General features: G+C 37.9%; 1 protein-coding gene across 2 annotated transcripts in view; it reads left to right on the top strand.

Annotated features, from left to right (window-relative positions):
* Window positions 1–22,894, top strand: part of TAF4B (TAF4b RNA polymerase II, TATA box binding protein (TBP)-associated factor, 105kDa) — a 167,331-nt gene that overhangs the window by 86,114 nt on the left and 58,323 nt on the right. For both annotated transcript variants that reach the window (XM_011939288.1, XM_011939289.1), the window contains exons 11-13: window positions 3,899–4,029; window positions 9,898–10,023; window positions 18,033–18,089. In XM_011939288.1, coding sequence (XP_011794678.1) covers window positions 3,899–4,029; window positions 9,898–10,023; window positions 18,033–18,089 — 314 coding nt within the window. The remainder of the gene's footprint in view (window positions 1–3,898; window positions 4,030–9,897; window positions 10,024–18,032; window positions 18,090–22,894) is intronic.

The following is a 22,894-nucleotide window of genomic DNA, read 5'->3' on the forward strand; positions in this document are numbered from 1 at the left end:
AATTTTTTGTATTTTTAGTAGAGATGGGGTTTCACCATTTTGCCAGGCTGGTCTTGAACTCCTGATGTCAGGTCATCCAAAATGCTGGCCTCCCAAAATACTGGAATTACAGTCATGAGCCACTGTGCCCAGCCTCCTTCCAAATTTTATTTCCAGTTTGGTTTAAACCTTGATTATAAAATAGAAAATTTTTTGGCATTAAAAGCAGTTTTGATCACTTAGGACAGGGATAAGCAACTTTTTCCTTCAAAGGGCAGATAATATTTGCCACTTTTGTAGGTTATATGGTTTCTGTCACAGTTGCTCAATTAGGCTGTCATAGTACAAAAGCAGCCATAGACAGTATGTAAACAAATGGACACAGTTACCGTCTTAGTCATGTTGGACTGCTGTAACAAAATACCATAAATTGGATGGCTTAAACAGCAAATGTTTATTTCTCATAGTTCTGGAGGTTGGCCATTTGAGATCAGGGTGCTAGCACGGTTGGATTCTTGGTGAAGGCCTTCTTTCTGCTATTCAGACAGCCATCTTGCTATGTTTTCATGTGGCAGAAGGATAACTAGCTAGCTCTCTGGTCTCTTCTTAGGGTGAAGGCAGTACTTTTATGACCTAATTGTCTCCCAAAGGCGCCAACTCCAAATACCATCTCACTGGCATTAGAGCTTCAACATGAATGATTTTTGGGGAGATGCAAACATTTAGTCCATGCAACTGTATCCCCATAAAACTTCACTTACAAAGAGTGAACAGATTTAGCCTGTTAGCCATAGTTTGGTGACCTCTAATTTAACACAATAAGGGAATAACTATTTGCATTTTTATTTCTTTTTAAAAAAGAAAAAAATTATTTTTGGGATGTGGTCTTGCTCTGTTGCCCAGGCTGGAGTGCAGTGGTGCTGTCACAGCTCACTGCAGCCCCAACTTTCCAGGCTCAAGTGATCCTCCTGCCTCAACCTTTTGAAGTAGCTGGGACTACAGGCGCGCACTACTAAGTCTGGCTAATTTTTGTATTTTTCTGTAGAGACAGGGTCTCACTCTGTTGCCCAGGTTGATCTTGAACTCCTGGGCTTAAATCATTTTCAGTTCTTAGTGATGAAGTACAAACTTGTCAAATAATATGGGAAACTTCAAGAATTCTTACTTCTGAATTATCTAAGCCCCCCCTTTTTTTTTTTTAAAGTAAGGTCATAGAGTGAATGCAGTTACATATTTCTAGGGATGTTTTCCATTTATAATAAAATTCCGTCCTTGTAGAATGGTTCAGAACCAAGGCTATTTCTTAAAAATAGAAATTACAAATTTACCCAAAGATTTTGTTTTTGGAAAAAGGATTTTTCTACTTGAATAATGTTAACAGATAAAATGGCAGTGTTTTTTTTTTTTTTCCAATTACCTAAATTAAATTGCATAGACATTCAGTAAAATCACATAACTGGTGTTCAAGCACCAACTAGATCTTAATCAGTTTTGTTGATTTTGTTAAAAAGGGTGTTTTGTTTTAAAATGGAATTTTTCTACAGTGTTTTACTTTGTAATTTTTAAGTTGTATTTTATTACCAATTTAATGAAGACATTACAACATTTGCTTGTTCCCTAAACGCTGGAGTTGTTTAATCTCAGCACTTGTTTATTTCTAGTATTTAAAAGATATGTATATTTTTATGTTGGATGAATTACTTCTGTTTTATGAGTACATATGAAATTATTTTCAGAGGTTCCTCTTCAAACACTAAGGTGCCTTGTACCTATAATCCCAGCACTTTGGGAGGCTGAGGCAGGAGGATTGCTTTAGCCTAGAAGCTAGAGACCAGCCTGGGCAACATAGTGAGACTCAATCTCTTCAAAAACCTAAAGAAATTAGCTAGGCCTGTTGGCACATGCCTGTGCTTCTAGCTACTCAGCAGGCTGAGGTGGGAGGATTGCTTGAGCCTGGAAGGTTGAAGTTGCAGTGGGCTGTGATTGTTCCACTGCATTCCAGCCAGGTTGACAGAGTGAGACCCTGTCTCAAAAATAATAGTAATAGGCCGGGTGTGGTGTCTTACACCTGTAATCCCAGCACTTTGGGAAGCTGAGATGGGCAGATCACTTGAGATCAGGAGTTTGAGACTAGCCTGGCCAACATGATGAAACCCCAACTCTACTAAAAATACAAAAAAAAAAAAAAAATCAGCCAGGTGTGGTGGCGCATGCCTGTAAGTAATCCCAGCTACATGGGAGGCTGAGAAAGGAGAGTTGCTTGAACCTGGGAGGCAGAGGTTGCAGTGAACGGAGATTGCACCACTGCACTCCAGCCTGGATGACAGAGCAAGACTCCATCTCAAAAAATAAAAAAATAAAAAAATAAATAATAATATAAAAAATAAGATTGTGCTTTTTCTTTTATAGAAGGCCCCACTATTTGTTTATGCTGAGGGTTTTATTTTAATTTTTGTATTTTTCGAGACGCAGTTTTGCTCATGTTGCCCAGGCTGGGGTGCAATGGTGTGATCTTGGCTCACTTCAACTTCTGCCTTCCAGGTACAAGCGATTCTCCTGTCTCAGCCTCCCGTGTAGCTCGGATTACAGGCATGCACCACCATGTCCAGCTATTTTTTTTGTATTTAGTAGAGACGGGGTTTCACCATGTTAGGCTAGTCTCGAACTCCTGACCTCAGGTGATCCACCTGCCTTGCCCTCCCAAAGTGCTGGGGTTATAGGCGTGTGCCACCATGCCTGGCCATGCTGAGGGTTTTATTAAAATAGAATTGACTTTGTAGAATATTTTTCCCTGCCTGAATCTGAGATTAGAGAGGAATTCAGCTTTGTTACAAGTAATGACTTACATTTTGAAGGGCTGGTTTAGAAGAAGTTGATTAATTTTGTATCTTCCTATTTGCTTTCATTATATAGTATCAAAGAATGTATTTGAGTTGTTGACTTTTAATTCAAGCATTTTTTTCTGTAGTTCACCCTTTGATGAGAATATAAGAGTATATTTCAGATAAATTAAAATAAAAAATCAAACTATAATATTTTAAAAATTCATGTGTATATGTTGAAAACAATCACAGCAGTGCTTTTTAAAAAGCTCATTTAAAATAGATTACCTAACTGCCTGTATCTTTAGATTTAGGCCGTTGTTGATATAAGTGGTTTCACTGGGCTGAGAAGTACTATTTAAATACTGATAAGGTTGATTTATAAATGAACTTCTGACTCTGAGTATGTGGTCCAAATTGTTTTCCTGAAACTTTCTTGCTAGTTAGCAGAAGGAAGAAGTTTGGTTTATTCATGGAAAGGAAATCTAGTGAGAGAGAAGTTATTCAGATAGGTAGGTGAAACGATGAGGTTTTGAACCCATTTGAACTTGTAAATTGACTACTAAGTGAATATATCAGAACATCAGTTAGTGCAAAGTAAACATGATTGGTAATAGACAAAAGGAATATAGATACGTCTTGTAGACAAGACATTAACAGAGACTCACAATCTGAATTCATTTAAATAAATGTCATAAATTGTTAACAGTGTCAAACAGGGCGAAATGTAATTTTCTATTTTTTTAATTACTAAAATTAACAGAATATGGTACTAATTTCTGCAGTTACCATTTTCCTCCCTGAACAGTAGACTTGATTTGTGTTCTTATTAACTTTGTCCTATAAATGACCTTGCAAGGAGAATGATTCTAGAGGCTAAGTGAAACAATGTCTATATTTTCTGAGGCTTCAGGCTAGGTTTTATTAATGTAATGTCTAAGATCTTTGAAGTTGTGACTTTACTAGGAAAATCATAATCTCCAAACCTTTATTCATAATGGGTATGACTTCCAGGGGGAACAGAATACCTGCTGTGCTAATTATTTCAATTATCAGCCACTACTAAAACACGTAATGGATTTTCTCTGCTTCCGCAGGTAAAAAGCATGACATTACAGAACTTAACTCTGATGCTGTGAACTTGATCTCCCATGCAACACAGGAACGACTACGAGGCCTTCTAGAAAAACTGACTGCAATTGCTCAGCATCGAATGACTACTTACAAGGTAAAGGAAATCGTTAAAGAAGTATAAACTCTCGAGTGTTATAGGTAGTCTTTTGGGTGTGGATTGATATTCTAAACACATTTTTAAAGGAATGGTTGAGACTTGTATTTCGTATTAGTAGAAAAATCAAAGTCTCATTCTTGTCTTATTTAGATATGCTTACATGACAAATACAATTAAAATGGAGTTCAGAATGATATTAAAAGCTTCTATGTCACTGTAGATTGAAATATGTATCTGTTCTGCCCGAGGCTTCTCTTTCTTAAGCTTTTGATGGGGAAGGAAGGATACGTTAGAATGGAATATTGGCTACTTGTGTTCTCTTCAGTGTTCTGCACTCTCCTAGCATTCCTGTTCCTTTTTTTTTTTGCCTTTCAGTTTTGCAGAGATTAATTTATTTTAAAATAAATTTTATTGTATGTATTAATATTTAAGGTATACAACATGTTATAAGATACACATATATAGTAAAATTATTACTATTTAGTTGAACAAATAAACATTTTCATTATCTCAAATATACCCATTTTCTCCCCCGTGGCAAGAGCAGCTATAATCTACTCATTTAGCAGAAATCCTGAAAACAATATATTACTAACTATAGTCCTTATGTTCTACATTAGATGTTTCCACTTGTTCATCCTCTGTTCCTTTTAATAAGTTAAATGATTGCATTGAGTGCTCATATTGATGCTACTTAGTGTTATTGGCTACTTTTATTAAAAAAACTAAATGCAGGAATAGCTTGTATCCCTAGTGGTAGGAACCAAATGACTTGCTGTTATCAAGGTAAAAGCATTTCATGTGGTTTTGGAGGAGGGCAAATATATTGGGTGATTAGGGATGAAAAGAGAAAGTAACCTGAAATGAAAATAAATAAATAAATAAATAAGATAACTGTTTCCCTTTTTTCAAGAAATGTTTATAGCTAGATTTTGAACAAGATGGTATGTAGGTAACCTTAAGAGATTTTGAATTTGAAAGAATGGTCATTGCCGTGATATCCTAGTCAAAGGTTAAAGGAAACTAGGAAATTGTCAGCTACTATACTACCAGTAAGTTCCCTGGAGGAATCATATTATTTTTTTTTTTCCTTTCTGTTTCATTTAGAATGTTGGAAAAACTACATATGATTGCTGAGGTCCTCACTTGCATAAATCTTTGTGAAAATTTGCTGGACTGACTTAGGAATATGTGATCAACAGGATAAAAAGCTATGACAAAAACAAAACATTAATATCAGTATTTTATAATTCCTAGAAACACACAAAAATAAATAAAGATATTAATTTTGTGTTTCTAGGAATTTTTTCATTTCGCCTAGGTTATCTAATTTGTTAGCATAGGACAGTTTATAATACTCTCTTGTAACCTTTTATTTCTGTAAGGTCAATGGTAATGATTTCCCTTACATTACTGATTTTTGTTATTTGCATCTTCTCTCTTTTTCTTCTTTGCTAGTAAAGCGAATGGTGTGTTGATTTTGTTGAGCTTTTCAAAGAAGCAATTTGTAGTTTTATTAATTTTCTCTTTTGTTTATCTATTTTCAATTTCATTTATCTCCACTCTAGTTTTTATATTATTTTGTTCTTTCTAAGATTCAGGCTTAGTTTGCTCCTTTTTTTTTAGTTTCATAAGATGTAAAGTTAGGTCTTTTATTTGAGATCTTTCTTTTGTAATGTAGGCATTTACTGCTATACATTTCCCTCTGAGTACTGCTTTCACTGCATTCCATAAGTTTTGGTATGTTGTGTTGTCGTTTTCATTTATCTTTAAATATTTTCTCATTTCTTTTGAGATTTATTGATGCTTTGTGACTGTTTAAGAGTATGTTGTTTAATGTCCAAATATCTGGGAATTTTCCAGTTTTCCTTTTGTTGTTGGTTTCTAGCTGCATTCAGTTGTGGTCAGAGAAGATACTTGGTATGAATCATTCATTTAAAATTTATTGAGGCTTGTTTTATGACTTAACATACATTGTATCCTGGAGAATGTTTCATGTGCACTTGACAAGAATGTGTATTCTGCTTTTGTTTCACAGATGTCTGATAGATATAGTTGGTTTATGATGTTAAGTCCTCTGTTTCCTCATTGACCATCCATCTGGATGTTCTATTCATTATTGAAAGTGCGGTATTAAAATCTTCAACTATTGTGGAACTCTTTTTTTTTCTTTTTGTTTTAGAGACAGGGTCTCACTCTGTCACCCAGGCTGGAGGGCAGTGGTGCAATCATAGGTCATTGCAACCTCGAACTCCTGGGCTCAAGCCACCCTCTCACCTCAGCTTCTCCAGTAGCTAAGACTAACAGGCGTGTGCCACCGTCCCAACTAATTGGTTTTTTTTTTGAAATGGAGACTCATTATGTTGCCCATGCTGTGGAACTGTTTTTAAAACAAAATTCTATCAATGTTTGTTTGCTTCGTATATTTGAGAACTCTGGTTTGATGTGTGTATCTTCTTGATGAATTGACCTTTTTATCAATATATAATAATTTCTTTATCTCTTTTCACAGTTTTGTACTTAAAGTCTATACTGTCTGATATTTCTTTTGTTACTTGCATGGAATATCTTTTTCCATCCTTTCACTTTCAACGTATTGATATGGTTTCAACTGAACTGTAGACAGCATATAGTTTGATCATTTTTTAAAATTCATTCTGCTAGTCTCTTTGAAGAGCTTAATCCATTTACACTTAAAATGCAATTACTGATAAGAAATAACTTCTGTTTTGCTGTTTGTTTTCTGTATGCCTTATAAGTTTTGTGTTCCTCACTTCCTCTGCTTCTTATGTTTAATTGATTGTTTTTGTTTTGTTCCATCTTGATCCCCTTCTCATTTCGTTTTGGATGTATTTAGATATCTTCTGAGCCATTACCATAGAGATTACAATTAACATCCTAAATCTACAATCTAGTTTGGATTGTTATCAGCTTAGCTTTAATTTTGTGATGTGGGAAAATTATAGACATATTTTTGACTTACTAGTTTAACTTTTTAAACTATCTTACAGTTTTTCAAACTTGTATTCTCCCTACTTCTGCCTTAATCACACTGCTGTTTCAGAGATACATGAATACCTTTTTCAGTAGGGGTGGGGTTTCGCCATGTTGGCCAGGCTGGTCTCAAACTCCTGGCCTCAAGCAATCCACCCGCCTTGGCCTCCCAAAGTGTTGGGATTACAAGGGTGAGTCACCGTGCCTGGCCACATGAGTACATCTTGATTTATAGTAGGCAGTTTCTATATAAAACATAATAAGTATAATTTACAATGGAATAGAATTTTTTAAAGTAGTGTTTATTGAATGGCATTCAAAGCTCTGTTGTGTATAGCTTTCAGCTGGACTTCTTTTGTTGTATATCAGTAGCATATTTCCAAACATTTAGTTGCAGTAGGCAAAATGGATAGTATCTCCCCCACCTGGAAGACCTCACTAAGTTAGCTTAAAGCTAACACCTCCTTAACCTGCTGTCTTGTATATTACCTATTCTGACTGATTTTCCTGAGCTTTCCTTTTCCTACACTCATTCATTAATACAGCTAATGCCACCGTCTACCTTTGCATATATAGAAAATAACAAAAGATTATCAGCCCATTTAAGTCAAAATAATTATCATTTGGTTATATTTGGATTCAGTTTAAAATAACCCTTATTTTTTAATCTTTGTTTGTAATAATCTTTATGTCCCAGCTTTATCCCTGTCCTTGTATTTCAGTTCATCCCTGATAGTATTTATTTTTATCTGTACAGTGTAGGAAATTCTACCCCATAGATTTTATAAAAGTGAGTTACTGTTATTAAAAAAGTGAAATCCCCCCCATCTCTTTCCACTCTGGAACATCCATTTACTTTAGATAATCTTTCACCTGGCTTGCTATAATTCTTTAATTAATCATTAGTCATAAACTGAGATCTAAGTAAGTAAGTAGAAAGTGACTTGTAGTACAGAGCTTTTGATCTGGGTACCAGGTGTTTTCCCACTGAAGATATATTATAGTCGCCTGTGTGCCTATGGCCATGGAGAAGCTTCATTCAGAGTTTTCCAGTTGAAAGGTATATACTGGTTGCTTTAGATGGGATTCATTTGATGGTGCCGATATCATTTGGTCTGGGTCATTACATTTTCATGGCTAAACCATTTAATATGCAGTGGCCTTAACATTGTAAAGCCCTACTCTGTTGGTGCATGAAGTCTTCAGTTAGGTCAGGTAGGTATACAGGAAGCAACATAAGATTGGGGTTACTGTTGTTTAAATAAGGTTATAGACTTAATATGAATAGGGAAGGCACTCATTTGTTTATAGACTTAATGTGAATAGGGAAGGCACTTAATATGAATAGGGAAGGCACTCATTGTGATATGGAAGAGAAAAGGATGCGAATGTCAGAGGTCGTTGTATATGAGTTGGGGGAGAGAGAGGAAGGAATCTTAGCATGGGAATATGATTGGGCTAAAATTTAAAAAGTCTGTGCCCCTTTTTAATTTAGTATTTGCTGTCCCTTTTAAATTAAATCCCATCATTAAACTATTTCCAGAGTGTCTAAACACAAAAATGGTAAAGATTAAGTATTTAAGAAACCACTGGTTATTATATTTAACCTCTATGGTTAGCTTATAATGTATTCCATATTCTATCTTGTGTTGTTTAACTTTAAAAACAGTTGAGAATCTTTTTGTATTAAACATGAAGTAAAATAAGTAGCACTAATATATCCTTGTTCCTTAAACTATGTAATACTCTTTTGATCTAGTTAAATACCAACAATAAAAATTTAATTTAAAAAGAATCTTGGGCATATGAAATCCCTCAGTCCCAGTTAATTGAATCAGCCATAAGCAGGGGGATAAAACAAAGATAGGAGTGGTGTGGTACTCATGATTTCCAGGCCAGGCACTGACTGTTGTTTAAAGACCTTCGATTTTTCTACTATACAGTTTCTCTTGAATATCCGAATTATTGAGATGAGTAGATAGCAAGATGTCTTAAACATTGATTAGAAAGTTCTCCCTGTTTCATCACCTCCCCTAACCCCATCCCCCACTCTTGCTATACACACTCATAGAGGAGAAAGAGGCAGCTATATAGGTGAAGAAAATTAGAAAATATTTAGGTGGGAAAGCACTGTTTTACACCCACAGAATAAATTGAGCAATTTGTATTTTATCATTTTATGGAACAATTAAGACAATTTGTATGTCTGTTATGGCTCTCATTTATAAATTGTATACTAAATTTCTTTGACCACAGCTTCTGTCCAAATTCACACCTCTGAGTAATCCTCAAAATAGCATTTCAAGATTTTAATGTTTGCCATCTTAACTTGGGTTGTATTTTGATAGAAGTTATATTCGGTTGTCAAGGTTAAACCAATCTAACCATGGTAACCAAGGTGATAACTTTCATCTTTGGTGTATTTTTCAGTGAAGTCATTGTTTCTTGCTTTTTGTCTTTCACAAAACTAAGATTTAATTACTTACATTAATTTCTGCTGACGTAGATAATAATCTAAAAAGATTTAGGTTACTGGTGAATGGAACACTCTTTAGTTTCTACTTCCTATTGTTGGAAGGATCTGCTTGGCTTAATTCCTCCCTCTACACCCTGCAGTGATGTTTACTAGCAAAGTTCTTTGAAACATAACTGGTTAATCACCTCTCAAATTTTAAGGATGATTAAAGTTTCTTTTCTGGTGGAGTGGGTATGGGGGGGTGTTTGCTTAATAGAAACAAAATCATTACCTTCTGAAAGTTTAGCTTCCTATTTATGTTGGTATTCCTGTCTTTAGCGGGTTTATGCAGTACCTAATGTAGAATGTGTGGCCCATGATCATTATAAGACTTTCTGTTTTTTTTTTTTTCCCAGGCAAGTGAAAATTACATCCTGTGTAGTGATACCAGGTCACAGCTCAAATTTCTTGAAAAGCTGGATCAATTGGAGAAGCAGAGAAAGGATTTAGAAGAAAGAGAAATGTTACTTAAGGCAGCCAAGGTAAGAGCCAGTGTGATTTATGAGTGAACGTGGCCTGGCAGTGTGGTCAGAGGTGGCTTTATCATTGGTTGACTGTCTTGGTTTTATTAGGCCTTTAGATTTCTCTAGAGGATTTCCTAAAATGAAATTACTAATAGGATGTCTCACAGCCAGGATGATGTGGTGGCTTTCAGTTCATTTAGTTTAATGAATCATAATCTTTTGTCTTCTCACATTTCCTGTGTGCTCTCCCTATCCTCAACCCCAGCTGAAATGTTTTGTAAAATTTCAGGGTCTCTTTAGGAATCCAATTTGATACATGCCAAGTTGAAGTTGAGAGAGGAAAATTTGGAAAGTAGACAGGAAGGTTATGGGTAAAATTAGTAATTTGGAACAAAATACAGGCTGGGTGGAAATAGAGTAAAAGAATGGTGAGGCTTATTTATTTTATTTTATTTTTGGAGACAGAGTCTTATGCTGTCACCCAGGCTGAAATGCAGTGGCATGATCTCGGCTTACTGCAACCTCTGCCTCCTGGGTTTAAGCAGTTCTCTGCCTCAACCTCCTGAGTAGCTAGGACTACAGGTACCTGCAACCATGCCTGGCTAATTTTGTGTGTGTGTGTGTGTTTTAGTAGAGACAGGGTTTCACCATGTTGGCCAGGTTGGTCTTGGAACTCCTGACCTCGGGTGATCTGCCTTCCTTGGCCTCCCAAAGTGCTGGGATTACAGGCGTGAGCCACCACCTGGCCGAGGCTATTTATTTCCATTCTCCCTTATTTAAACGTTTACCTGGGCTATTAGTGTCAGATGAGGTAAAAGCTAATTCCGCTACAGTTTCCATTTTGAAGCTCCACATTTCTTCATAGGCTTGGGGCCATTTTGAGAAATCTTAAAGGCTGAGCACTGGAGTCTTAATTTTTGTTTTAAACACATTTGTTTTAGTTTCTAGTGTTGCTGATAGCTTTCCTTTTTAGAGTATTTGTTCCTAATCACATAGCAATTGCTTTTTTAAAAACTAATTTATTTTGAGGCTGGGCACAGTGGCTCATGTCTGTAATCCCAGCACTTTGGGAGGCTGAGGTGGGTAGATCACGAGTTCAGGAGATTGAGACCATCCTGGCCAACATGGTGAAACCCCATCTCTACTAAAAATACAAATATTAGCCGGGTGTGGTGGTGCATGCCTCAGCTACTGAGGAGGCTGAGGCAGGGGAATCGCTTGAACCCTGGAAGGCGGAGATTGCAGTGAGCTGAGATTGCGCCGCTACACTACAGCCTGGTGACAGAGCAAGACTCCATCTCCAATCAATCAATCAATCAATCAATCAATCAATAAAACAAAAAAAAACTGATTTATTTTGAAATTATTTAATACAGAAAAAATTGCCAAAACTGTACAAAGTACTCTCAGCCCCCTTTTCTAGATTCCCCCAATTTTAACATTTTACTGCATTTGCTTCATCTCTACCCTTTTTGTTTTATTTTTTGTTTTTTGAGACAGTCTCACTCTGTAGCTCAAGCTAAAGTGCAGTGGCACGATCTCAGCTCACTGCAACCTTTGCCTCCCAGCCTCCAGCAATTCTCCTATCTTAGCCTCCTGAGTAGCTGGGACTATAGGCGCTCACCACCATGCCCAGCAAATTTTTTTGTATATTAGTAGAGTTTCAGCATGTTGCCCAGGGTGGTCTCTAACTCCTGAGCTTGATCCGCCCAGCTCAGCCTCCCAAAGTGCTGAGATAACAGGAATGAGCCACGGCGTCCGGCCTTATCTCTACCCTTTTCATTACCCTTTCTATACACACAATCATTAATCCTCTCCCTCTCTTCCTCTCTTCTTCCCTTCCCCACTTTCTCTCTTCCTCCCTTTCTTTCTTCCTCTCCCCTCCTACCTTTCTTTCCTCTTTCTCTTTCTGTTTCCTTTTCTATTTTTTTTTTTTTCTTTTTCTTTTTGAGACAGAGTCTCACTCTGTCACTAGGCTGGAGTACAGTGGCTTGCTGCAGCCTTCACCTGTCAGGCTCAAGCAATCCTCCCACCTCAGCTTCTTAAGTAGCTGGGACTACAGGCACACACCACCACGCCTGGCTAAATTTTGATGTTTTTGTAGAGACAGGATCTCCCTACAGTGCTCAAGCTGGTCTCAAATTCCTAGACTCAAGCAGTCCTCCTGCCTCAGCCTCCCAAGGTGCTGGGATTACAGGCATGAGACCCTGTGCCTAGCCATTTTTCTTTTCTTAATTTTTTTGAAAGTAGTCTTCAGACATCATGTACCCCCACTCCTCAACTTTTTCATATGTAACACTATCATCTAATGCACAGCACCCATTCTGATTTCACTAGCTAGCTCAACCACGTCTCTCTTTCATGGTCCGTTTTCCCATTCAGGAATTTGTGTTTCAGATAGTTGTCATCTCGTTTCAGATTCTTTTAGGGTTTCTCAGTCTTTCTCTTTTATGCCCTTGACAGTTGTCAATAGTATAAGCCTAACCTTCTGTAGGATGACCTTCAACCAGGGCTCATCTGATATTTCCTTATGATTTGACTTAGGTCAAGCATGCTTGGCAGGAATGCACAGAAATGCTACACTCTTCTCAGCTGATCATATCAAAAGGGTCGTATTGGTACCTACTAGTTCTCTGCATTTTAAACTTGCCGTCTCCCACACTTCTTGTTTTTTATTTTTATTTTTTTGAGACAGGGTCTTGCTTTGTTGCCCAGACTAGAGTGCAGTGGTGTTATCACTGCTCACTGCAGCCCTGACCTTTTGGGCTTAAGCAATCCTCCCATCTTAGCCCCCCAACTAGTTGGGACTACAGGCACATGCCACCACACCTGGATAAATTTTTTAGTTTTTTAGAGATACAATCTCACTATATTGCCCAGCCTCATTTTTCCCTTTGTAATCAATTAGTTTTTCATAGGAAGGCATTCTAAGATCATGCCAATATCCAGTTCCTCATCAAACCTCCATTTGTTAACCATAGCGTCTGTTGTGATGTCTGCCTAAATCAGCTACCTCTGTCATGGTTGCAAAATGTCATATCTTTATTCCCATCAACTCTCCTCCTTTTATTAGCACCCTACCATGTGGAAGAGCTTTCTTTCTTTATTCATATTAGTATGGGCTCATGATTTCTCTTTGTCTTAAGAGGTTGTAATTCATTGCTATCATTTATTTTGTTGCTCAAATTGCCCCTGAGTGGGAGACCCTTCCAGCTGGCCCTTCTGTCCCTTAGTCATCCATCTTCTGTCCCTCCATCCATCACTCACTGAGCATGTCCTCACTTTCAGGCACAAGGCACTCCAGGCCCAGCTTATACTTTTCATGCTTTAGCCCTGAAATCAGCCATTTCTCTAAGAAGCTTGCCTTCTTTTCAGTTGAGGATGACATTCAGAAACCAAGCTTAGGTCATACGGTATACTCATTGCTAAAAGGGTGTCATTACATGTAGGTCCTTCTCAGTGGACAGATCTAGGAAATGTATATATGGTATGTGTATATGTACACATATATATACACACAAATGTCCATCTGTAACTATTTCTGTATCTATGTATATATTATAAAACCGTGAGTTCATATGGATATCTGCAACTCCAATCCAGTGCCTCAGAGTTCTTTCTACCCTTAATCTCTCCCTGTTTGTAAACACATTCTCCAGTCTTGAGAAACTTGGCTCCCATTATCCTTGACATATTTAACTTATGTCCTCTATCAGTTATTTAATCGATGTAACTAATCTCTCAACTAGCCATGCTGGCTGACTCCTGTGTCTGCTACTACTAAATTCCCCACCCCATTTCATTGTCTGTGTAATTGGCCACCACACTCACAGACCCATTCCTTGATGAGACCTCTACTCCCTCATCACCTTGTATTCTTCACCACTGGCCTATACCTTCACATGCCCCAACTCCCCGTAAGGATATGGGGCACCACAGCCTTGTCACTGTGCTGCTTCCTGCTGTCCCACACACTCAGTCCCCACATTGACACCCACTGCACTGGGAAGAGCAGGAAGATGGAACAGAAAGATGCTCTTTCTTGAGCCTTCAAGTGTGATAAGTAAGCACTTAGTCATTGTAATGAGGTGGTTTATTGGTATTTTATTTCCACTTACTGTGTTGTAAACAAGGTCATAAACTATTAAATACTAGTTTAGTTATTATTGACTATAATAATGTATTATACTTGCTCTTTATCTCCTTTGGCTTTTCTTTCTTTACCAGACGTCTAAATGTTGGATTTAGTAGCTTTCAATCCTATGCCACCTTCTCTGTCTTCATTCCCTCTTAAGTTTGTATCTCCATTTCAGCGTGCATTACGAAAATCTGGACTCATACCATTAACTCCCTACTTGACATGACTTCATTGGCTAATAGTTATTTCAAAATTAATATGTCCAAAACAGCTCCTGTTATTCCTCCCCCCAAATACCTTTTACTCTTATAGATTTTCTTGACTAAATGACACCACTGTCTTCCCAGACGTTCAAGCTGAAAAACATAGGCATCATCTTTAACTCCATTCTGTGTCTCCTCTCTCCCCACATCCAAACCACCTCCTATCTTATTTCTAAAATGTATCCAACTTTTCTTCATCACTATTGTCATTAGTCTAATTCATCTTTCACTTGGACTTTTATACTATCTTCTAAGTAACCTTTTCCTTCTACAATCCATTCTTCTATTTCTCCTACTATGGTCAGAATGTTTTTATAACAAATCATGTGTGTCTCTTTTGCTTAAAAGCTTTCAGTGGCTTCCTGTTGCACTTAAAATGTAAACTTCCTACCAAATTGTAAAAGGCCTTATGTTATTTGGCACCCATCTACCTCTCTGAGCTTGCCTTGTCACCTGCTCTGCTCCAGGCACACTGACCTTTCTGTTCCTTGAATGTGCCAAACTTGTGCCCAACTTAGGATATTAGACTTCTGACTAGGTATCTTGAACTGACCATTGAGTTCTCTTCCCCTAAATCTGCTTTTTCTTAGATCTCTACACTCTTAGAAAGTTGCAATTACCATCCTCCAAGATGCTTGGGCCAAAATCCCAGGAGTCATCCTTGATTCCTCTCTTTACTTCATCACCAGCATCCATCCTGTCAACAAATCTGATCAGTTTTACCTGCAAAGATATGTTTCGAATGCAACCATTTATTATCTTCTGTGCTTTGATGCTAGTCCACGCTGCCCTTATCTTTCCGGTCAGTCTCTACTTCACAACAGTTGTTTTAGGGCAGTCTACAAATTGCTCTGTGTGCCTTTGCGTTCAATCTTGGATCCCTACAGTGCATTCTCTACAGAGTGGCTAGAGCCTTTTTTTTTCTTTTTTTTTTTTAAAGTGTTACATCAGTGGCATCTCACCCCTGTGCTCCTAACATGCCAGTGGATTTTTGTTGTTGTTGTTGTTTTCAAGACGGAGTTTTGCTGTTGTTGCCCAGGCTAGAGTGCAATGGCGTGGTCTTGGCTCACTCCTACCTCCGCCTCCTGAGTTCAAGCATTTCTCCTGCCTCAGCTTCCCAAGTAGCTGGGATTACAGGTACCCGCCACCATGCCTGGCTACTTTTTGTATTTTTAGTAGAGACGGGGTTTCACCATGTTGGCCAGGGTGGTCTCGAACTCCTGACCTTTGGTGATCTGCCCGCCTCAGCCTCCCAAAGTGCTGGGATTACAGGCGTGAGCTACCGTGCCCAGCCCAGTGGATTGTTTTTATAGCTAGCATTAAACCCCCAATTCCTTATCATGGTCTACAAGGCAACACATGATCTCCAGCCTTTCTCTTTCAACTTTTTTCTGCTTCAACCACATAGGCCATCTTTCTTTCCTCGAATATGTTCCCATTTTAAGGCTTTAGCAATTATTGTCCCTTCTGCTTGGAATGTTTTCCTCCAGATCTTTGCATGACCACATCTTTTTTGTCATTTAGACCTCTACTCAAATATCACTTCTCATAGATGTCTTCCTTACCATCCTATCTAAAGAAGTACACACCACACTTCTCTATCACATTATTCTATTTTCTTTATTTTTGTTTTTAATTTGATTTTTAAATTATATATATTTTATTTTTAAATTGTTATTATTATTATCTTTTTTTTTTTGGGAGATAGGGTCTCGCTCTGTTACCCAAGCTGGAGTGCAATGGCCCCATCTCAGCTTACTGCAACCTCTGCCTCCTGGGTTCAAAGGATTCTTGGGTCTCAGCCTCCCAAGTAGCTGGGACTACAGATGCATGCCACCATGCCCAAATTAAATTTATTTTATTTTGAAACAAGGTCTCATTCAGTTGCCCAGGCTGGAGTGCAGTGGCATGACAATAGCTCTCTGCAGGCCTTGATCTCCCAGGCTCAAGCAGTCTACCCACCCACCTCAGCCTGCCGAGTAGCTGGAACTATAGGCACGAGTCACTATGCCTGGCTAATTTTTTAAATTTTTAGTAGAAATAGGGTCTTGCTTCATTACACAGGCTGGTCTTGAATTTGAGCTCAAACAGTTCTCCCACCTTGGCCTCCCAAAGTACTGGGATTACAGATGTGAGCCACTGCCTCTGGCCTATTTAATTTCCTTTACAGCACTTAACAGTGTCAGCAATTATTTGTTTTGTATTTTTACCCATCACTAATATTTTGCATATCATAAATGTGTTTCATTTTTATAAAGTTATTTATTTTTCTCTTCTTAAAATGTAAGTTACTTGAGTTACTACAGTTACTTTGTCATCTATCTCCAAGGGCTAGAACAGTGGCACACAGAGTAGAATCTGTACTACGGATGACCAGTATAAATATTGGATGACTGACAAAGGCTCGATACCGAAATGTGCCCATTTTATATTGGGGCAAAATATTATATACACACCCACATATATGTATATACATAATGCATATTTTAATATAAATACATGTATACACAGACTCATTCTCTGGTGATACTATAACTAGAATAATAAAAGGGTTTGTCGTTGGCTTGAAATGAAATTTTCTTAGTAGATTGGGAACTAAAATGAAGAAAAATTTTACCAGCTTTGGGTTGAATTTTGTGTAGATATTTAAGATTTTTGAAATTAGTAGGCACTCAAATTTAAAGACTATCTCTTATATTTTCCTTTAACCAAAGGTTCTGGTAAATAAATAAATGTATCAGGTAAACTTAGTAAATATGAAAATACTTTTAGCTTTTATTTAGTTAACTATCTAGTTAATAGCTTAGTTAGCTAAGGTTGCATTTTATAGAACAAATATTCAGATTTATAAGCAGTTAAATAACTTTGTCATGATGAGAAAAAAGAATATACATATCCCAAACATGTTTTCCAGTGGACTGATGTTCATGGTGTCAGAAATAAAGTTCCTTACCCTTTGTTCCATCATAGCTTAATATATAGAAAGCAACTCTCTTCGGATGCCAGTCCTGTACTATGGAAAGCGACATCCAGTAAACAATTATTGAACATGGTGCACAGCATTCTATTAAGTGCTATAGAGGACCCAAAGATGATAAGATATTTTAATTAAAATACTGAGATGTATTTTCTACTTACAGTTTTAGAAATTATACCTTTAAAGAGAGCGATTTCATTCAAGGTTAGTCAGATTCTTGATTTTAGTAGTCCTTGAAATACCCAGTGTTTTCCCAAATGGCTTCACCTGAAGATCAGCCAGTATTGATTGTTTTTATTCATTTAAACCAACAATTATTCTTTTTTTCTTTTTCTTCATCTGCACCACCAATTTTTTCGTTTTCAGTGTTCCTACAAGAACAACGTCATGCCTCAACTGGACCTGACTGACATTGTTAGCATCATTTTCAGTATAAGCTTCCTCCAGGCTAGAACTGCAGCAGCCAGCCCAGATGATGAGGGGGCAGGGGAAACCAGGGTGGGAGTGCAGCTAGACTGGATTGAGGCATTTTCCCCTGGAGCTAAGATATTCAATCACTAGAGAAAATTGTCGTTTATTAAATATTTAATGGCAACTTTGGTGTTTAGATACTAGTAATTTCTATTAAAATTTTCTTTTCCTTTGATAGAGTCGTTCTAATAAAGAAGATCCAGAACAGCTGAGATTAAAGCAGAAAGCCAAAGAGGTAGGACTTTCAAGTTACCATGCTTGTCTTTGTGTTTGAGGGAAGGTTGGCAGCTCTCTCCTGGCAATTAGGTCAGGGTTTATTTTGCTGTTGCATACCATTTGCAGAAGCCTTGGGGAAGGACAGGAACTGCTAAAGGCAAGGGCAGTACTTCAAATGAGGTCAATGAGTTATGTGCTCTCTTTTTAAAATTTATTTTCAAGGCTTAGGCCTGTCTCGAAATGGGTCTTTGTAAACTACAGCAGTATACTTGGAGGAATATAATGTGAGATTTTTAAAAAAAGAAACTTTTGAGATTTAGCATCTGGGATTGTACAATAGGCTACATTTTTCCAGGGTAATTGTTCGTTTTGTAAATCTGATACTGCTTATAATTCTTTGGCTGGGAGGCGGTACTGGGATTTAGTTTTAAATGGAAAATGCCTCTGGCTTTTAATTTTCTAGGCCCAGCAGTTTTCTGTTCTGGAATGGAGCCCTTGTTTCACACAGTTCATGTTTAGCTGCAGGGGTTTTAGTTTATAGCTTAGACTGGTTAAGCTTTTACTCCCAGAGGCCTCTGCATAGCAACTGTAGAAATCAACAAATAAGTTCATTTATGTCTGCAGCCTCCTCTCAGTAGCTGACTTTTTACATTTCCCAATATCCATTTCCTGACTTTTCTAGCCCCAGAGAAAAAAGCTCCACTAATTGGAGCTTATTTTAATTGAGCCTTAATATTGGATCTCACTGGAGTTGCCCCCAGAGCTGCTGAGAACAGAATGAAATGAAAGTACCTAAGGTTGAAGATGCAGTGTGTGTATGGGTGTGTGTGTGAAATTTTTCACTTGACCTACAGATTCTTTTCCCTCCTGAATAAATCATCAAGCCTGTTCACATTTCTGATTAAGGATCTGACAGCAGACGATAATAAAGACAATTGAGGTGTGAGATGTGTGATATGGAGCTGAAGAAATTGGTTTCTATAGTTACTTCACTGATTTCATGCAATTTTTAAGGATCTTTGTGTTGAATAAGAGTGATTTTCTGAGCAACCTTTTCCCTTAACTGTGCCTCTTGAACTATGAAATTTGTTGTTGCTTAACATTGCTGCAGTTGGCTCCTAGGTGCCAGCAGCAGCAGGTTATTTAGGAATGTTTTAAAGGCCCTTATTGTTTGGATTGATGTAGGAATTGAGGCAAAACAAGAGGAAATCTAGTAAGATTCTTACAATCATTGTGGTGTGTTTTCATTAACAGAGAGAAGGAAAATACTTGAACTCTGGGTGGAGGGATTTCAGGATTGGGACAGGGAACGCTGGAAAGGGAGAAGCCTTTAAAAAGTTGAAAGGAGAAACATTTTATTTTCAGCAACAAACTATTTCTCATACTGATGTCTTTCCAGTGGAAAATATATCTAAAAATATTAGTATGAGAACTGTACCGATAATTCTCTTTAAGCAAACCTGGCATGCAGATATTAGGGATGGGCAACCTAACCTTGCTCTGAATCATGGGTATCCCACCTTGTTTTAATTAAGGACTGACTAGATGCTTATCTTCTAATTGCATTCCCTTTTTGGAAAATATGCAACAGAAAGCTTACCCTTTTAACCTTACCCTGTCTGTCCCTCCTTCGTAAACCTTCATAAGCATCTGAATCTTAGATTAATTTTTCCTTCAACTTTGTATGGGATGGTTTTGTTTTTGTTTGCATTTTATTTTAGTATGTTGTTTAATAATTCCCTAAGGGATGAATAGGTGGACAACATTTTTCAAAGAAAACTGTGAGAGGAAATGTACCAAAAAAATGCCTCTCTTAATGAGAACAGGTGGTAGCAAACCTGTGTTTTTCTCTTCCTTTGCACCTCCATTTATTTCTTTTTCCAAGCAAGATTAAAGGAACTCAATATAACTTCTTTCCAAAATATTTTGAAAGTTTTCTAGTTGCTTCCTATCATAAATCTTCTTTGATCAAAAAAAGGAATCAAATACTTTGGCCCCTTTCCAAGAACATAGCCACTCTGTATTGCAAATGTTTGGTGAAAGTCAAATATTGTCATTTTTGTCATCCTTCCGCCCCCCTCGAGTTCTTAATAACTTGAGTGTTCTAAGGGGCTCTAGTTCAGAATCAAATACACAGTGATAGTGTATTTTGTTTGATTGCATAAATATTGACTTTTTTTTTTTAATGAGATGGAGTCTTGCTTTGTCGCCCAGGCTGGAGTGCAGTGGCACAATCTCAGCTCAGGCAACCTCTGCCTCCCAGGTTCAAGTGATTCTCTGGCCTCAGCCTCCCGAGTAGCTGGGATTAGAGGCACATACCGCTGCATCCAGCTAATTTTTGTATTTTTAGTAGAGATGGGGTTTCACCATGTTGGCCAGGCTGGTCTGAAACTCCTGACCTCAGGTGATCTACCCGCCTCAGCCTCCCAAAGGGCTGGAATTACAGGAGTGAGCCACCGTGCCCGGCTGACCATATCTTAATAGAGAGTTGGATTGCTTGCTTGTATGGTAATTTGTGAGGTTAGCATTTAGGATGCATTAATCACTATCATGCTGGTATAAACTATGATGCTTTGGTGTATGAATTTTTGGTATTTGGCTGTCTGAGAAGTTTTCTTTGTTCACTCATGAATTTTTTTTTTTTTTTTTTTTTTTAAGCACAGCTGCCTTATGCTTGCTCTATTTAGAACTGATTTGTTTTCCCTTTCAAACCTACCTACCAGCTTGTCATAGAAAAAAGATTACTGGCTATCTTTTAAATGCAGAACTTCGAAGAACTGTTTACAGAAGCTGTAGGCTTTCTTTATGCTGAGAAATGTTTCAGCAATGATATTTCTCATATAAATATTAAATCACAATCTGAATCCCCTTCATTCATAATCTTATCCATATTTGCTTTCAACTGACTGGAATTCTTAAGCCATGTGTAGTGACTTACACCTGTAATCCTATCACTTTGGGAGGCTGACGTGGGCGGATCACCTGAGCTTAGGAGTTAGACACCAGCCTGGGCAACATGGTGAAACCCTGTCTTTACTAAAAATACGAAAAATTAGCTGGACTTGGTGGCGCACACCTGTAATCCCAGTTACTTGGGAGTCTGAGACATAAGAATCGCTTGAATCTGGGTGGCAGAGGTTGCAGTGAGCCGACATGGTGCCACTGAATTGACTCCAGCCTGGGTGACAGAGTGAGACTGTCTCAGAAAAAAGTAACTAGAATTTTTTTTTTTCTTTTTTTTTGTGAGACGGAATTTCACTCTTGTTGCCCAGGCTGGAGTGCAAGGGCAAAATCTCGGCTCACTGCAACCTCTGCCTCCCGGGTTCAAGAGATTCTCCTGCCTCAGCCTCCCGAGTAGCTGAGATTACGGGCATGTGCCACCACGCCTGACTAATTTTGTATTTTTAGTAGAGATGGGATTTCTCCATGTTGGTCAGGCTGGTTTTGAACTCCCGACCTCTGATCCTCCTGCCTCAGCCTCCCAAAGTGCTGGGATTACAGGCATGAGCCACTGCACCTGGATCATTTCTCCTGTAGTTTTTCTTTCCTCTAGTAAAGTTTTGGAGGCTCTTCATCTTTGCATTCCAGATGTAAGGACAAATTGTGTTAAACTGGACAGGTTTTTAAAAAGTATCAAATAATTTCTTTTCATTCTTCCTATCGACTTCTTCTGATTTTGTCATTCTCATTTGGCACTTAAAAACAGACTGCCTTTGGGTTGGCCTCCAGCCTGGTCTTATTCCATTGAAGAAGTTCCTGCTGCATGGTGTTCCTATTGACCTGACAGCTTTTCTGTCTATTTGAAAACCAGCTGACATGTCTGTGGATATTCCTGTAATTCAAACGTTTTATTTTCAACTTAGAGACTGTCTTCTTTCCCTTTCTCTGTTGCCTGAAAAAACATAAGCATCCTTTCTCTTTTTCTCGCTATTATAACTTTATATTTTCTATACTAGCCCTTTCAAATTCTGAAATTTTTATGATTTTTCTAGATACTTTTCCTAAAATATAAGTACTGGCATTCTTCCATTTTGCCATCTCTTTGTGAAAGTTTTTTTAGTTGGTTTTTTTTTTGTTTTTGTTTTTGAGAAGGGTCTCACTCTGTCACCCAGGCTGGAGTGCAGTGATGCAATCTGAGCTCACTGCAGCTTTGACCTCCCGGGCTCAAGCGCTCCTCCTACCTCAGCCTACCAAGTGGTTGAGACCACAGGCACATGCCACCACACCTGGCTAATTTTTAAAATTTTCTGGAGAGTCGGGGTCTCCCAGTGTTGTCTAGGCTGATCTCGATCTTGTGACCTGAAGATTTGGCCTCTTGAACTGCCATAGTTCATTTATCATCCATTTATCATTCATTAGGTTCTCTTGGAACCATGAAAGCCTCACTAGGTTTCCTTCTGCCTCAGCCTCCATAAGTTCTGGGATTACAGGTGTGAGCGACTGTGCCCTGCTGAATTTTTTTTTTAATACATGGATTACTAATTGCTAAACTCTTAACTTCAGACAAGCAGGCATATTTTTATTTAATGCAGCTGCAAACTTGTATGATATGTGTGTTATATGTCCTAGATTAAAATCTAGCCCTCACTATTTTCTTTTCTTAGCACATCATCCAGAATTTTGTAGAGCTATTTGTCTGACTTTGCAGTTCAAACATTTTGATTTGATTGTTGTATATTTTGTGACCCTTATTTCCTTTTGAATTTCTTCTTTCTCCTTTGGGAAATGTGAGTTCAATGCATCGTGCAGAGTGAGACAAAGAATTCATTTACTTTCTTTTTACCATTCCTGGCATTCCACTTTGATTTGTTATCGGATGGTGAG

Source organism: Colobus angolensis, unplaced genomic scaffold (genome assembly GCF_000951035.1).
Source record: "Colobus angolensis palliatus isolate OR3802 unplaced genomic scaffold, Cang.pa_1.0 Scaffold18, whole genome shotgun sequence".
In the NCBI taxonomy this organism is placed as follows: domain Eukaryota; kingdom Metazoa; phylum Chordata; class Mammalia; order Primates; family Cercopithecidae; genus Colobus; species Colobus angolensis.